The following is an 18,154-nucleotide window of genomic DNA, read 5'->3' as shown; positions in this document are numbered from 1 at the left end:
TATCTTATCCCCAAAAAATTGTGTAGTAGTTTATTTTGTAGTTTACCAATGACATAATGTGTAATTTACAGTGTAATAGTGACTATTCTGATCATATAGGTTTACACTTTATCTCAAGTTTCTGTGCCTTGTGTGTTTTTCTCAAACATTTCGTTTTTCCTCAAAAGACCAATTGGGCCTAAATGATCTAATCGTGCCTAATCACAATCTTTGTTTTCTTTCTTTTTTCAAATAAAACGAGTTAGAGTATGACGCCTATCAGTGTCGTCATTTGCCGGATCTCAGCTATGAGGAGCGACTGCTCTCAATGACATCAAGACACAAAGAGCGATAAGATAAGACGTCTTGACCAACCCCTCCGAGCGTGTTACATGTTATATATGTAGAGGACCACAGGTGTCTTAGTCAATTACTTCTCTGCAACTGAGCAAGAATGACCTACGAATACTCCAAAAACAAGGAGGAGAGGCTGGAGCCATACAAGGCAGACGTTAAAGGTAGGCTAGCCACTAGATTATATTCAGACGTTAAAGGTAGGCTAGCCACTAGATTATATTTAGACGTTAAAGGTAGGCTAGCCACTAGATTATATTTAGACGTTAAAGGTAGGCTAGCCACTAGATTATATTCAGACGTTAAAGGTAGGCTAGCCACTAGATTATATTCAGACGTTAAAGGTAGGCTAGCCACTAGATTATATTCAGACGTTAAAGGTAGGCTAGCCACTAGATTATATTCAGACGTTAAAGGTAGGTTAGACACTAGATTATATTCAGATGTTAAAGGTAGGCTAGCCACTAGATTATATTCAGACGTTAAAGGTAGGCTAGCCACTAGATTATATTCAGATGTTAAAGGTAGGTTAGACACTAGATTATATTCAGACGGTAAAGGTAGGTTAGACACTAGATTATATTCAGATGTTAAAGGTAGGCTAGCCACTAGATTATATTCAGACGTTAAAGGTAGGCTAGCCAATAGATTATATTCAGACGTTAAAGGTAGGCTAGCCACTAGATTATATTCAGATGTTAAAGGTAGGTTAGACACTAGATTATATTCAGATGTTAAAGGTAGGCTAGCCACTAGATTATATTCAGACGTTAAAGGTAGGCTAGCCAATAGATTATATTCAGATGTTAAAGGTAGGCTAGCCACTAGATTATATTCAGACGTTAAAGGTAGGCTAGCCACTAGATTATATTCAGACGCTAAAGGTAGGCTAGCCACTAGATTATATTCAGACGTTAAAGGTAGGCTAGCCACTAGATTATATTCAGACGTTAAAGGTAGGCTAGCCACTAGATTATATTCAGATGTTAAAGGTAGGCTAGCCACTAGATTATATTCAGACGTTAAAGGTAGGCTAGCCAATAGATTATATTCAGACGTTAAAGGTAGGCTAGCCACTAGATTATATTCAGACGTTAAAGGCAGGCTAGCCACTAGATTATATTCAGATGTTAAAGGTAGGCTAGCCACTAGATTATATTCAGACGTTAAAGGTAGGCTAGCCACTAGATTATATTTAGACGTTAAAGGTAGGCTAGCCACTAGATTAGATTCAGATGTTAAAGGTAGGTTAGCCACTAGATTATATTCAGATGTTAAAGGTAGGTTAGACACTAGATTCGATTCAGATGTTAAAGGTAGGCTAGCCACTAGATTATATTCAGACGTTAAAGGTAGGCTAGCCACTAGATTATATTCAGACGTTAAAGGTAGACTAGCCACTAGATTATATTCAGACGTTAAAGGTAGGCTAGCCACTAGATTATATTTAGACGTTAAAGGTAGGCTAGCCACTAGATTAGATTCAGATGTTAAAGGTAGGCTAGGTAGGTTAGCCACTAGATTCGATTCAGATGTTAAAGGTAGGTTAGCCACTAGATTATATTCAGATGTTAAAGGTAGGTTAGACACTAGATTCGATTCAGATGTTAAAGGTAGGTTAGACACTAGATTAGATTCAAGTGTTAAAGGTAAATTTGCCACTAGATTAGATTCAGTCATTAAAGGTAGGTTAGCCACTAGATTAGATTCAGACGTTAAACGTAGATTAGACACTAGATTCTATTCACATTTATTGTCATCATACAGTATAAGTACAGTGCAACGAAAAGAGGTTTGGCATCCAACCAGAGTGCAAATGTAATAGTAAAGTGCAATAGTAATAGTACAACAGTGCCCCCAAAAGTCAGAAAATAAAACTACAGACATCACAAAACAAGCTAATCAGGGTAATACTAAGGCTACCTGCTCAAACCCACCTTGACCCATCTCACTTTGAGGTCATGAGATGGCTTAAGGTGGAAGACAGAGTAAACCAGATAGGGATGTGCCTAGTTCACAGAATAGTGCATGGGGTAGTGCCAGTGTACTTTAACAACTACTTCAACCGAATCAGAGACACCCATGCTTACCAAACAAGGCACAGCTCAACTGACTTTGTGCCAGTCAGATTCAGGAGCTGTATGGGGAAGGAGTCATTTTTATATTCAGCAGCTGTCTATTGGAATAGTCTGCCCAGTGAACTGAAAACCATAGACAGTGCCGTTAGATTCAAGTCCAGCCTGAAGACATGGCTCAAAAGGGACTATACCTAGACACTTAGCTTAAGGCACCCTTGCATGTTGTATGAGTCTGTATGTATATAAATGTTAAATGGTATATTTGATGTGTTGTGATGTCACGTTTTGTATGATGCATGTTTTAAGCATCACATTCCCCCACCCCCCTACAAGGACCACAATGGAAATAAGCTCTGAGCTTTTTTGTGTTTCATCCTTGGCAGTATATCCCGACTGTGCTCTTCTGTCACATGTTTATTTTTTATATTGTCAAATAAAGTCATTCATTCATTCATTCATTCATTCATTCATTCAGTCATTCATTCATTCAGGTGATTAAACTTGATGTAAAATATACAAATTAGTACTACTGAGTAATAGTGCTAATCAGATGTATGTACAGAGTTGTAGTATTAATATGTACAGTGATACAGGTATAAAGACACTATTTAATTTTAAACCTTTATTTATACCGGTAAAATCACATTGAGACAGTCTCATTTCCAAGAATACATGCATACATACATACATACATACATACATACATACATACATACATACATACATACATACATACATACATACATACATACATACATACATACATACATACATACATACATACATACATACATACATACATACATACATACATACATACATACATACATACTGTACATACATACATACATACATACATACATACATACATACATACATACATACATACATACATACATACATACATACATACATACATACATACATACATACATACATACATACATACATACATACATACATACAAGTTCCAGGCAAATACAAGACAAGTAACTCAACAAAAGATATAAGAGAGGCTAAAATCTAGATACATTTAATTAAGAGCAAGAACAAGAACAGGCCCCCATTGATGCCCTCTCAATATTGCGTATACGAATAAAAAAATCCCAATGGGAATTAGGTTCCGGAGCCTCAGTTCCTTTTGCAATAAGTTCCACGTAGATGGGGCAGAATAGGAAAAGGCAGTTTTTCAGAGTTCCGTGCGGGGGCAAATGGTACAGAGAGAGTTAAAAGATCTCTCTGTACCATGCAGGCCAAAACGACTCTGTTTCTGCACCATGAGGGACGACGAGTAAGAAGGGAACAGATCAAGGAGAGGTTTATAGATGAAGCAGTAAGAGGGGAACAGACAGAGGAGAGGTTTATAGAGGAAGCAGTAAGAGCTAGGGGAACAGACCGAGGAGAGGTTTATAGAGGAAGCAGTACCAGTGGAGAGTCCTATGCAAGTGTACAGATGTCCAACCTAGAAGTGAGAGGGTACAATGATGTGTGAGGGGCTTACAACCAGTAATGAATCTCAATGCTCCATGGTCGTAAGGTAACAAGTGAAGAGTGTTGAGATGCATACTAATAATAATAATAATAATAATAATTCATTACATTTATATAGCGCTTTTCTAGACACTCAAAGCTATGCTATGTTTACTACGGTAGTAAGTCATACTGGGCAGCAGCGTAACTAGTAAGAGTAGGTAAGGGATATGTACAGATATAGATATAGTATCTACAGATACGTACAAAGGATTATATACAGGCATGTACAGACAGATGTGGATATCTATGTACACAGTAAGAATAAATATATATATACGGTGTATACTGCATTATTGTAGATGCAGAGTTATGGGTTATATACAGGTTTATAGGGCTAGCTTAATACTAAGATTTACATGTTTACAAAAGATCTGGAGCATCTGGCTGTTAGCAGAGTTTTCTCCTGCTTCAGGTAACCTGCCAGGCTGGCTGAGAGGAACACTGTTACGTAACGGTCCTGGCATGTTCTCAATCGGGGATACAACCTACAGCCACTGGTTCGACGGCATGGCCCTCCTGCATAGCTTCACGTTCAACGACGGTAGGCCTGCGTGACGGACGGCTCTGATAGCTTTCATGTTACATTTGTGCAAATTCACTTATGAGAACATGTTAACATTATGGGAAATGTGCTTACTGTCTTCTCCAGAGTCAGACAAGAAGATATATACCAGTTTCCCCTTCCATTCATTAGAAAGCTATCCAGGTGCAAACTAGCCTAGCTTAGCACAAATGAATGGAAGCTGATACGGATCAATAGCCTAGCTTTAAACTCTGCGAGAGGTGTTTTTGGCCAACAGCTATCTGGTGTCCGTATCGGCTTCCATTAATTTGTGCTAAGCTAGGCCAAGAAACTGGTATCTATTTTCTTATCTGACTCTGGATAAGACAGTAAGGTGTTCCTTTAACCACTTGGCTCTCATTTGCCGGCTCCGGGCTGCATTTTTCCCTGTGCGACCAATACATTGTTGCAAAGTTGAATTTGCCACCATCACACTCGACCTATTGCGTGCTTCCAGTCGAGTTTTAAGACCAAATATCCGACAAGCGTCATTTGACAAGCCGTTCAGACGAGTGACCACGTCCGGTTAGGCCGGGGCCTGAACTGACCAGTCACTGCTGATGGCGAAAATTATTGACCAGCATTGTAGCCAAGGAGCGTCTGCTCCGAAGTGAGCGCTGATTGCAACGAGAAAGGGGCAGAAGAAGACCAACAAGTTCTTTGTTTTGACTCGCGCGTCCGAATGAATGGCAGCGGATGGCCATTTTGGATAATCAATTAATGAATTACATGAATTATTGCGGTACACACATTACAAAAACCTTTGTAAAACACTCATGTTCTATGGGAATTTTATAAACTTTGAATCTGTATGACTATAAGACTTCAGGCTATGGAACTGTTGTGTTTTCCAGCTCCTACCTCTCACCCAAAAACAGGCATCTGGCAACAAGTCAACACAAATGTAAAGATATAAAAAAAAGGAATATCTTATTTCAGTGTGTTCAAACCTCTGTTTCTCTATTACATTAGCACTCAAGTGATTTTTCTTTATTGTGTAAGAAAGATTACAGCATGTGCTATAAGTATAAAGTCTAATAAATCGCAAATTACTTTGGGTATGCAATCGACAGGCATTTTCTGTTAAGGGGTTAAGCATCGGCCAAAAATGGGGCTATTTTCTCTTTCTTTTACGATTGCATACACAAAGTACTTTGCGATTTATTATACTTTATACCCATAGCATATGCATGAGTCTGGTCTATTTTGAAAGGTACCATTCTGAAGTATCTTACTCAATAAAGAAAAATCACTTTCAGTGCAAATGAAATAGGGTTACAGAGGTTTGAACACAGAAGAAAACGTTTTGTGTACTCACATTTCTGTTTACTTGTTGCCAGATGTTTTTTTTTTGTTCCATCTGAGAGGTAGGAGCTGGAAAACATAACGGTTCCATAGCCTGAAGTCTTATGTAGTAAAGGTCCAAAGTTTATAAAAATCACAAGGAAAACAAACCTGTTTGTAATGTGTGTACCCGTACCGGTAAAAATGTGGCAACATTATCAAAAATGGCCATCCGCTCCCATTCATTCAGAGGGTCTTGTGAAAACAATGGACTTCTTCATCTTCTTGTGTCACCTTCCCCCACTCTCTGTGCTCGTCTGGGATCGCTGTCGGAGCAGACGCTCCTTGGCTACAAAGGCGGTCAATAATTTTCACCGTATGGGTCATTGGTCCGCTCAGGACAGGGGCAAACAGGACATGGTCACTTGTCCGAATGACGCTCGCCGGATGTTTAGTCTTCTAACTCAAGATTGGAAGCATTAGGTTGAGTGGGGTGACGATCAAAAGGCGGCAAATTCAACTTTCCAACAATGTATTGGATGATCGTCAAAATGCAGCCCGGAGCCCACAGACAAGGGCAGAGTGCCGCAATGTGCGCACGAGTGAGTGACGGCCTGCCGTCGGGCCGTCCAATGCTTATGTCAGAGGTCAGAGGTTAAAGGGAAAGATCTTGACATGTTGAAAGCTTGTCACTTTGTTGACCTGACATGTATGGATGTAGTGGAGGGTAAACCACCTAAACACAGTTTAACACCTTATTATTTGTGAAATATAATAAGATAATAATAATCAATCTTCATTGATTGAAATTCATAGTATAGATTATAGTCGTACCTGATTGATGCAAGTTATAGGAAAATAGGGTATTTAACAAAATCATATCATTTAGAAAAATGATTAGGTAAAAAATATGTTAAATATATCTTCAGGTGTTATTGTAATCATCTGCTAGAGTTAAAAGTTTTCCATCTTTTGCATCACTGCTGAACTGGCATGTTAGTATTCCATCCTCACTGAAATCAAGGGACATTAGTGTTATTACTAACTACTACTAATACTGGTTTTCAGCCAATTGTATCAATGTGTGCCTGTGTGTGTGTGTTTGTGGTGAAGACATGTAACCATCTGGAGTTGTGATTGTGTTAAGTGTCCTGTTCATCTCATGTTAATACTAAAGGCTCATTCCTTATTCCAGGAGAGGTCGTCTACAGGAGCAGATATTTACAAAGTGACAGCTACAAAAGTAACATAGCAGCCAACAGAATAGTTGTGTCTGAAATGGGAACCATGGCCTATCCAGATCCTGCAAAAAACTTCATTGCCAAGTAAGCCTGTTTGATTTTATTCAGAATGAGTGAGTATTCAGTTGTCTGCCATATTGATCACTAATCAGACAAAGGTTATAATGTATATTATAATCGATGGGGCTTACAGACCTTCATCTGCACCTTTGTTTACACTGTAAATATTTATATATGCAGATCTAATTGTATTGCCTCCCATGCTGCTATGACGCCCAAAGGGGATCAATAAAGGAATATCTTATCTTATCTTTAAAATAATACATCCACAGAGATTTTAGAAAGGTGCTTGATTGATTGATTGATTGATTGATTGATTGGTTGATTGATTGATTGATTGATTGATTGATTGATTGATTGATTGATTGAAAATTGTATTAACAGATTGCAGAATGGGTACAATACAGTACGGCTCAATACACACAATTGTTAAGGGGATGCAGACCAGAGAAAGACTTTCGTCTTGTTTACATCAGGGTCCCCCATGCTTTTCCCCCAAAAGATTATTGATGGCCACATCCAGCTTGTCTGTTATGAGAGTGTTTTCTGTCTTTATGTTTATGTTTGTAAACCTGGTTTTTAGTTTTTTGCTGCAGCCTAGTTGGTTTTTGAGTAATTTCACAGGGTTTGTTTTAGTTTTCCTCAGTTTTGTCATTTTTTTTAACCCTGGTGGTTCTTAGGGGGGCCATGTTGTTAAGTATTGTTGTGAATTTGGTTTTGAATCCAAGCCATGTTTCTTCAACTAGTGTACCACTGAGCTCATCTGACCAGTCCAGGCTCTCCAGTTCTAGGTTAAAGGCCTCTCTAGAGAGGTGCCCAAGTGGCGAACCATGTAACGTGCTGCGTCGCGAAGCGGCTGACCCGGGTTCGATTCCTGGACCTGGCGTCCTTTGTCTTCCCCCACTCTGTCTCCCGTTCTTCCTTTCTCTCTCTATCTCTCTACCGGACTGCCCGGTAGTAAAAACAATACAAATCTACCAAAAACCTAATAAAAAAAATAATAATAAATAGAAAAGAGAGTGGGTTTTGAGGTCCCTAGATGTGCGTGTTTTGTGACAGCCTGCCTTTTGTTTTAGCTTTTTGCCGGTACAGAATATCATATAATGATCACTTAACCTGCATGCTATCACCCCTTCGTTGGAGATCATGGACTTGTCAGAGGTCAGAATGAGATCAATGGTAGTTTGAGTTGAGTCACATACCCTTGTGGGTTGGGTGATTAGCTGGCTGAAACTGTGCAGATCACAAAACCTACTGAAGGCCTTGAAGACGGGTGCTTCTTTACGTAGCATATCCGTGTTCCAGTCCTCAATAAGAATCTTTTCTACACCTTCCACCCCAGTTAAACACCCATCAAGTGTGTCATAGAAGCCACTCTGTTCTGGCGGTCTATAGATTGTGCCTACTAGTATGGATTTTGCCCTTTCGAACAAGATTTCAACCCATACAGTTTCAATTTCGTCATGGTTCAGGTCAGTACGGTTAATGAATTTGGTATAGATTATAGACACCACATCCATACTGATTCCTATCCTTCCTGACTATTGAATAGTTTTCGATTTCTATCTCTGGGTCCTGTACAGATGCATCAAGTTTGGTTTCTGAGAAGCACAATATGTTTGCCTTACCGTTCATAAACAATTGTCTGATTTCAGCCAGTTTGGGTCTCAGGCTGTTTGTGTTAAGGTGGAATATTTGGAGTCCATTTGTGTTTGTTATCTGGTTTATGTCGTAGAGTTCAAGGTGTCGAATGTCTGTGTTCCGTTCTGTGGTGTCTGGTTGACCGGGTGGTGGTAGGTGGGGAGGGGGCGGATGGGCTCCTATGTCCAGTGTTGTTAGCCGCATTAGCTCGCCGCCTTTGTCCAGTGTTTTTAGCCATGTTAGCTCGCTGGCTAGCTCGCTGGCTAGCTCGCCGGCCATCGGGCGATGCCTCGTTGTTTGAGTCCCGTGACGTGCTGGGCGCCACGATTGTGAACCCCGGTTCATTCCTTCTCGCTGTGGCCTCTCGTACTGTACTGTACTGTAGTAGAACTACAGTATGACTACTATAGGGCAGTGCAGTATCTGCAGTCTCCTAATAAAACAAGTCATTATAATAATATAAGCCTACTGTTCATTCATTACGCAGGTAGACTATAGCGTATCTGCGCGCATACTGTATGAATATTAATATTCTACTATAGGTATAGTGTGCTGTATGATAATAATAATAATAATAATAATAATAATAATAATAATAATAATAATAATAATAATAATAATAATAATAATAATAATAATAATAATAATAATAATAATAATAATAATAATAATAATAATAATAATAATAATAATAATAATAATAATAATAATAATAATAATAATAATAATAATAATAATAATAATAATAATAATAATAATAAATTGTATTGGTATTGCACTTTTCGTTCACTAGGATCCCAAAGTGCTACAGGGTTAAAACATAGTTAAAAAAATAAAACAATTATTAATAAAAAATTAAATACAGAATACAAATTTAATAAAAAGAAAACATAGTTAAAAACATAGTATAAACAGAAAATTAAAGACAACAGCACAAGAAAAAAATTAAATCACAAGAATTTTTTTTTTATAAAAAGTTAGCAATCAAAGGCCTTTTGAAACAGTTTTTAGGCCTGCTTTAAAAGAGTCCAGGCTCTGTGGTGCCCTCAGCTGGATGGGGAGGCTGTTCCACAGGCGTGGTGCAGCCGTGCAGAAGGCTCGGTCACCCATGGTGCAGAGCCGGGTACTGGGGACCCGGAGGAGCAGGCTACCTGCAGATCTGAGGGTTCCCCAGGGTGCAGAGCCTGGTACTGGGGACCCGGAGGAGCAGGCTACCTGCAGATCTGAGGGTCCCCCAGGGTGCAGAGCCTGGTACTGGGGACCCGGAGGAGCAGGCTACCTGCAGATCTGAGGGTCCGGGTGGAGGATATGATGAGTTCCTGAAGGTAGAGGGGTGCGTGTCCGTTTATGCAGTTATGGGTGAGCATCAGGATTTTGTAGTTGATCCGGGATGAGACAGGGAGCCAGTGTAGTGAGTGGAGGATGGGGGTTATGTGCTCGTGTTTACGGACTCTCATCAGGATCCTGGCAGCGCTGTTCTGGATGTATTGCCGCTTTTGGATGCTCTTGCCAGGAATCCCGATGAAGAGTCCGTTACAGTAGTCCAGTCTTGAGGAGACAAAGGCATGGACAAGCTTCTCTGCGTCTGACAGGGTTAAAGTGGGACGGAGTTTGGATATATTTTTTAGGTGATAGAATGAGGTCTTGCAGAGGTGTTTTATGTGGATGTTGAAGGTCAGGTGGGAGTCAAATCGAACCCCCAGATTTGTGACTGAGGGGGAGAGGGGGATGACCTGGCCGTCAAAGGTGAGATGGGATATGGATGAAGACTGAACCTGGTGAGGGGTGCCAATGAGAAGTGCCTTGGTTTTTTTGCTGTTTAGTTGGAGGAAATTGATAACAATACATTTGAATCTAATCTAATTTTGATCCGTCAAACAAGGGCAATGCTGACCCTTGTTTTGAGCACGGCCCTCGCATTATAATGAGCTGGAGGGGTGTGTCTGTATGCAAATGAAGTAAACGGGGACGCACTCCCCAGTTTGTGAGTGAGTGACGTACGATCATTCAGGGTTCGCAGGGTTTAAGCTATGGTGAATCCGGAGGTAATTGTCATTGGCTTTCTCTTACGACCTTCAAAGGAGGTTGTCGTAGGAGAAATCTTAAGACAATGTTTGTGAATGAGGTCCATTGATTCCCCCACTCTTTCTGCCTCTGTGTTCTTTCTGTTCTCTGTCTGTTCTCCCTCTCTCCTTTTCTCTATCTCTCTCGCTCCCATTTACATTCACAGTTTTGTTCAGCTGTTCCATGTATTATGTTTTTATGTAGTCTTAGTCCTTGTAATCTTTTCTCCAGTGTTGTGTATTGTGTTCCATGTTGTGTGCCATTGTTCTTTTAGATCCTGTAGTCCTTTGTAGTCTGTTTCCCCTCCCAGCTGTCTCTTGTATGTAATCAGCCCAGCTGTCTCTTGTATGTATAATCAGCCCAGGTGTGTCTTGTTAGGGTTAGGGTTAATTACCCTCTGTGTATTTCAGTCTCTGTTGATCTGTTCAGTCCTTGTTCTGGTATTTAGTGTTCTATGTTATAGTATTTCAGATTCAACTTCAAGTGTTTGCTGTAAGTTGTTATTCCTCATGTTTGTTCCTGTTTTCTGTGTCAGCTATTTGTTTTGGTTTGTCAGCTAGACAGTCATCATCTTCTATGTTTGTTCCTGCTTGTTGTCCACATTAAAGACACCCAGTGTGTTGGGTTCTACTCTCCCTCTCCTCCGTCCTTCAGTTGGGTCCTATTCCACAACCTAACCCTAACCCTCTCCCTCTCCTCCATCCTTCAGTTGGGTCCTATTCCACAACCTAACCCTAACCCTAACCCTCTCCCTCTCCTCCGTCCTTCAGTTGGGTCCTATTCCACAACCTAACCCTAACCCTAACCCTCTCCTCTGTCCTTCAGTTGGGTCCTATTCCACAACCTAACCCTAACCCTCTCCCTCTCCTCCATCCTTCAGTTGGGTCCTATTCCACAACCTAACCCTAACCCTAACCCTCTCCCTCTCCTCCGTCCTTCAGTTGGGTCCTATTCCACAACCTAACCCTAACCCTCTCCCTCTCCTCTGTCCTTCAGTTGGGTCCTATTCCACAACCCCCTTTGTGACACATGGTGTGTGAATGTCCTATCATGTATTCCTAACATTATTTATGATTATATGATTATACAGTAGAAGTAAATGGAATTGGTCTGCATGTGATTTTGAAAAAAATTGTTCTAGACCCCATTGACAGGATCATCCCCGGGTCCTATGTTCCCCATTTGATTGATTAATTGATTGAAAATTGTAATTTTATTAATTATTAATGTCTGCCTTGTTTCGAACTGGTTAAGCTTAGGCCCTCTTTCGAAGTTGGTTAAGGTTAGAGTTTGGAATCAGGGCTGGTGGTCTAAAATTTTCAATCAATCAATCAATCAATCAATCAATCAATCAATCAATCAATCAATCAATCAATCAATCAATCAATCAATCAATCAATCAATCAATCAATCGGGGAACATAGGACCCGGGGAACATAGGACCCGGGGAACATAGACAGGCTCCCCCATTGACTTGCACTTGCACACCCCCAATCATACAAATAGTGACTTGCACTATAGCTAACCGAAGGCTGGAGCCAATTTCTCAGGGACAAAAACACAGGTAATGTATTTCATATAGATTGATCTTTCATCTTACAAGTACACAGTGTTTACCAACATTTCTTTGTCCAGGGTGATCACCTTTCTCAGCCATGCCGTGCCAGACTTCACAGACAACTGTGGGAACAACATCATCAGATATGGTAGCGAGTATTTTGCAACCTCAGAAACTAACTACATCCGGAAAATTGATCCTGTGACCCTGGAAACTCAGGACAAGGTAATGTGTGTGTTTTCTGCCTTCTGTCTCTCTCTGCTAGTAGGAGTAGGGTCCAGCTGTAGCCGCGGAGAATCCTCTCAAGGGGCAAGCCTGTGGCAGCCACAGAGATGCTTAGGCCCTCTTTCGAAGTCGGTTATGCTTAGAGTTTATCTTTAGAGCAGGGCGATAGACCACCAGCCCTGATTCCAAACTCTAAGCATAACCGACTTCGAAAGAGGGCGACTTCGAAAGAGGGCCTAAGCATAACCAGTTCGAAACAAGGCGGACATTAATACAATTTTCAATCAATCAATCAATCAATCAATCAATCAATCAATCAATCAATCAATCAATCAATAAATCAATCAATCAATAAATCAATCAATCAATAAATCAATCAAATAACACACGCTCACTTACAACAGCGCACCTCCGAGCTGCTTCTATAGAAAGTAGGTTCGTACTTTATGCCAGACGTACATCCGTGCGCGCCCTCTGTGGCTGCCACAGGCTTGCCCAGTGAGAGGATTCTCCGGCGCTGCAGCTGGACCCTATTGGCTAGTAGTGTGTCTTCTGTCTCTCTCTGCTAGTAATGTGTCTTCTGTCTCTCTCTGCTAGTAATGTGTCTTCTGTCTCTCTCTGCTAGTAATGTGTCTTCTGTCTCTCTCAGTTAGTAATGTGTCTTCTGTCTCTCTCTGCTAGTAATGTGTCTTCTGTCTCTCTCTGCTAGTAATGTGTATTCTGTCTCTCTCTGCTAGTAATGTGTCTTCTGTCTCTCTCAGCTAGTAATGTGTCTTCTGTCTCTCTCAGCTAGTAATGTGTCTTCTGTCTCTCTCTGCTAGTAGTGTGTATTCTGTCTCTCTCTGCTAGTAATGTGTCTTCTGTCTCTCTCTGCTAGTAATGTGTCTTCTGTCTCTCTCTGCTAGTAATGTGTCTTCTGTCTCTCTGCTAGTAATGTGTCTTCTGTCTCTCTGCTAGTAATGAGTCTTCTGTCTCTCTGCTAGTAATGTGTCTTCTGTCTCTCTCTGCTAGTAATGTGTATTCTGTCTATCTCTGCTAGTAATGTGTCTTCTGTCTATCTCTGCTAATAATGTGTCTTCTGTCTCTCTGCTAGTAATGTGTCTTCTGTCTCTCAGCTAGTAATGTGACTTCTGTCTCTCTCTGCTAGTAATGTGTCTTCTGTCTCTCTGCTAGTAATGTGTCTTCTGTCTCTCTCTGCTAGTAATGTGTCTTCTGTCTCTCTCTGCTAGTAATGTGTCTTCTGTCTCTCTCAGCTAGTAATGTGTCTTCTGTCTCTCTCTGCTAGTAATGTGTCTTCTGTCTCTCTCTGCTTGTAATGTGTCTTCTGTCTCTCTCTGCTAGTAATGTGTCTCCTGTCTCTCTCTGCTAGTAATGTGTCTTCTGTCTCTCTCTGCTAGTAATGTGTCTTCTGTCTCTCTCTGCTAGTAATGTGTCTTCTGTCTCTCTCAGCTAGTAATGTGTCTTCTGTCTCTCTCTGCTAGTAATGTGTCTTCTGTCTCTCTCTGCTTGTAATGTGTCTTCTGTCTCTCTCTGCTAGTAATGTGTCTCCTGTCTCTCTCTGCTAGTAATGTGTCTTCTGTCTCTCTCTGCTAGTAATGTGTCTTCTGTCTCTCTCAGCTAGTAGTGTGTCTTATGTCTCTCTCTGCTAGTAATGTGTTTTCTGTCTCTCTGCTAGTAACGTGTCTTCTGTCTCTATCAGCTAGTAATGTGTCTTCTGTCTCTCTCTCTCTCTGCTAGTAATGTGTATTCTGTCTCTCTCTCTGCTAGTAGTGTGTCTTCTGTCTCTCTCTGCTAGTAATGTGTCTTCTGTCTCTCTCAGCTAGTAATGTGTCTTCTGTCTCTCTCTCTGCTAGTAATGTGTCTTCTATCTCTCTCTGCTAGTAATGTGTCTTCTGTCTCTCTCTGCTAGTAATGTGTCTTCTGTATCTCAGCTAGTAATGTGTCTTCTGTCTCTTTCTGCTAGTAATGTGTCTTCTGTCTATCATCTGGTAATGTGTCTACTGTCTCTCTGCTAGTAATGTGTCTTCTGTCTATCTCTGCTAGTAATGTGTCTTATGTCTCTCTCTGCTAGTAATGTGTCTTCTGTCTCTCTCTGCTAGTAATGTGTCTTCTGTCTCTCTGCTAGTAATGTGTCTTCTGTCTCTCTGCTAGTAATGTGTCTTCTGTCTCTCTCTGCTAGTAATGTGTCTTCTGTCTCTCTGCTAGTAATGTGTCTTCTCTCTCTCTGCTAGTAATGTGTCTTCTGTCTCTCTCTGCTAGTAATGTGTCTTCTGTCTCTCTGCTAGTAATGTGTCTTCTGTCTCTCTGCTAGTAATGTGTCTTCTGTCTCTCTGCTAGTAATGTGTCTTCTGTCTCTCTGCTAGTAATGTGTATTCTGTCTCTCTGCTAGTAATGTGTCTTCTCTCTCTCTGCTAGTAATGTGTCTTCTGTCTCTCTCTGCTAGTAATGTGTCTTCTGTCTCTCTCTGCTAGTAATGTGTCTTCTGTCTCTCTCTGCTAGTAATGTGTCTTCTGTCTCTCTGCTAGTAATGTGTTGTCTGTCTCTCTCTCTGCTAGTAGTGTGTCTTCTGTCTCTCTCTGCTAGTAATGTGTCTTCTGTCTCTCTCTGCTAGTAATGTGTCTTCTGTCTCTCTCTGCTAGTAATGTGTCTTCTGTCTCTCTGCTAGTAATGTGTCTTCTGTCTCTCTGCTAGTAATGTGTCTTCTGTCTCTCTCTGCTAGTAATGTGTCTTCTGTCTCTCTCAGCTAGTAATGTGTCTTCTCTCTCTCTCTCTCTGCTAGTAATGTGTATTCTGTCTCTCTGCTAGTAGTGTGTCTTCTGTCTCTCTCTGCTAGTAATGTGTCTTCTGTCTCTCTCAGTTAGTAATGTGTCTTCTGTCTCTCTCTCTGCTAGTAATGTGTCTTATATCTCTCTCTGCTAGTAATGTGTCTTCTGTCTCTCTCTGCTAGTAATGTGTCTTCTGTCTCTCAGCTAGTAATGTGTCTTCTGTCTCTCTCTGCTAGTAATGTGTTTTCTGTCTCTTTCTGCTAGTAATGTGTCTTCTGTCTATCATCTGGTAATGTGTCTTCTGTCTATCTCTGCTAGTAATGTGTCTTATGTCTCTCTCTGCTAGTAATGTGTCTTCTGTCTCTCTCTGCTAGTAATGTATCTTCTGTTTCTCTATCTGCTAGTAATGTGTCTTCTGTCTCTCTCTGCTAGTAATGTATCTTATGTCTCTCTCTCTGCTAGTAGTGTGTATTATGTCTCTCTGCTAGTAATGTGTCTTCTGTCTCTCTGCTAGTAATGTGTCTTCTGTATCTCTGCTAGTAATGTGTATTCTGTCTCTCTGCTAGTAATGTGTCTTCTCTCTCTGCTAGTAATGTGTCTTCTGTCTCTCTCTGCTAGTAATATGTCTTCTGTCTCTCTCTGCTAGTAATGTGTCTTCTGTCTCTATCTGCTAGTAATGTGTCTTCTGTCTCTCTGCTAGTAATGTGTCTTCTGTCTCTCTATCTGCTAGTAGTGTGTCTTCTGTCTCTCTCTGCTAGTAATGTGTCTTCTGTCTCTCTCTCTCTCTGCTAGTAGTGTGTCTTCTGTCTCTCTCAGCTAGTAATGTGTCTTCTGTCTCTCTCTGCTAGTAATGTGTCTTATGTCTTTCTCTGCTAGTAATGTGTCTTCTGTCTCTCTCTGCTAGTAATGTATCTTCTGTTTCTCTATCTGCTAGTAATGTGTCTTCTGTCTCTCTCTGCTAGTAATGTATCTTCTGTCTCTCTCTCTGCTAGTAATGTGTATTCTGTCTCTCAGCTAGTAATGTGTCTTCTGTCTCTCTCTGCTAGTAGTGTGTATTATGTCTCTCTGCTAGTAATGTGTATTCTGTCTCTCTGCTAGTAATGTGTCTTCTCTCTCTGCTAGTAATGTGTCTTCTGTCTCTCTCTGCTAGTAATATGTCTTCTGTCTCTCTCTGCTAGTAATGTGTCTTCTGTCTCTATCTGCTAGTAATGTGTCTTCTGTCTCTCTGCTAGTAATGTGTCTTCTGTATCTCTGCTAGTAATGTGTATTCTGTCTATCTGCTAGTAATGTGTCTTCTCTCTCTGCTAGTAATGTGTCTTCTGTCTCTCTCTGCTAGTAATATGTCTTCTGTCACTCTCTGCTAGTAATGTGTCTTCTGTCTCTATCTGCTAGTAATGTGTCTTCTGTCTCTCTGCTAGTAATGTGTCTTCTGTCTCTCTCTGCTAGTAATGTGTCTTCTGTCTCTCTGCTAGTAATGTGTCTTCTGTCTCTCTGCTAGTAATGTGTCTTCTGTCTCTCTGCTAGTAATGTGTCTTCTGTCTCTCTGCTAGTAATGTGTATTCTGTCTCTCTGCTAGTAATGTGTCTTCTCTCTCTCTGCTAGTAATGTGTCTTCTGTCTCTCTCTGCTAGTAATGTGACTTATGTCTCTCTCTGCTAGTAATGTGTCTTCTGTCTCTCTCTGCTAGTAATGTGTCTTCTGTCTCTCTGCTAGTAATGTGTTGTCTGTCTCTATCTCTGCTAGTAGTGTGTCTTCTGTCTCTCTCTGCTAGTAATGTGTCTTCTGTCTCTCTCTGCTAGTAATGTGTCTTCTGTCTCTCTCTGCTAGTAATGTGTCTTCTGTCTCTCTGCTAGTAATGTGTCTTCTGTCTCTCTCTGCTAGTAATGTGTCTTCTGTCTCTCTCTGCTAGTAATGTGTCTTCTGTCTATCTCTCTGCTAGTAATGTGTCTTCTGTCTCTCTCTGCTAGTAATGTGTCTTCTGTCTCTCTCTCTGTAGTAATGTGTCTTCTGTCTCTCTCTGCTAGTAATGTGTCTTCTGTCTCTCTCTGCTAGTAATGTGTCTTCTGTCTCTCTGCTAGTAATGTGTCTTCTGTCTCTCTGCTAGTAATGTGTCTTCTGTCTCTCTCTGCTAGTAATGTGTATTCTGTCTCTCTCAGCTAGTAATGTGTCTTCTGTCTCTCTCTCTCTGCTAGTAATGTGTCTTCTGTCTCTCTCTCTGCTAGTAATGTGTCTTCTGTCTCTCTGCTAGTAGTGTGTCTTCTGTCTCTCTCTGCTAGTAATGTGTCTTCTGTCTCTCTCAGCTAGTAATGTGTCTTCTGTATCTCTCTCTGCTAGTAATGTGTCTTCTGTCTCTCTCTGCTAGTAATGTGTCTTCTGTCTCTTTCTGCTAGTAATGTGTCTTCTGTCTCTCAGCTAGTAATGTGTCTTCTGTCTCTCTCTGCTAGTAATGTGTTTTCTGTCTCTTTCTGCTAGTAATGTGTCTTCTGTCTCTCATCTAGTAATGTGTCTTATGTCTCTCTCTGCTAGTAATGTGTCTTCTGTCTCTCTCTGCTAGTAATGTGTCTTCTGTCTCTCTCTGCTAGTAATGTGTCTTCTGTCTCTCTCTGCTAGTAATGTGTATTATGTCTCTCTCAGCTAGTAATGTGTCTTCTGTCTCTCTCTGCTAGTAATGTGTCTTATGTCTCTCTCTGCTAGTAATGTGTCTTTTGTCTCTCTGCTAGTAATGTGTATTCTGTCTCTCTCTGCTAGTAATGTGTCTTCTGTCTCTCTCTGCTAGTAATGTGTCTTCTGTCTCTCTGCTAGTAATGTGTC

General features: G+C 40.8%; 1 protein-coding gene across 1 annotated transcript in view; it reads left to right on the top strand.

Moving 5' to 3' along the window:
* Positions 1-433: 433 nt before the first annotated feature.
* The window catches only part of bco1 (beta-carotene oxygenase 1), a gene marked incomplete at both ends in the record, with an annotated part of 375,342 nt that continues 357,621 nt past the window's right edge, over positions 434-18,154 (top strand). Inside the window, 4 exon segments of the mRNA XM_084309454.1 lie at positions 434-497; positions 4,357-4,485; positions 6,986-7,115; positions 12,432-12,579. Of these exon segments, the coding sequence (XP_084165580.1) occupies positions 434-497; positions 4,357-4,485; positions 6,986-7,115; positions 12,432-12,579 (471 nt within the window).

Source organism: Notolepis coatsorum (assembly GCF_963971535.1).
Source record: "Notolepis coatsorum genome assembly, chromosome: 3".
In the NCBI taxonomy this organism is placed as follows: domain Eukaryota; kingdom Metazoa; phylum Chordata; class Actinopteri; order Aulopiformes; family Paralepididae; genus Notolepis; species Notolepis coatsorum.
The sequence above is the reverse complement of the archived record's forward strand: the minus strand, read 5'-3'. Positions and strand labels throughout refer to the sequence as shown.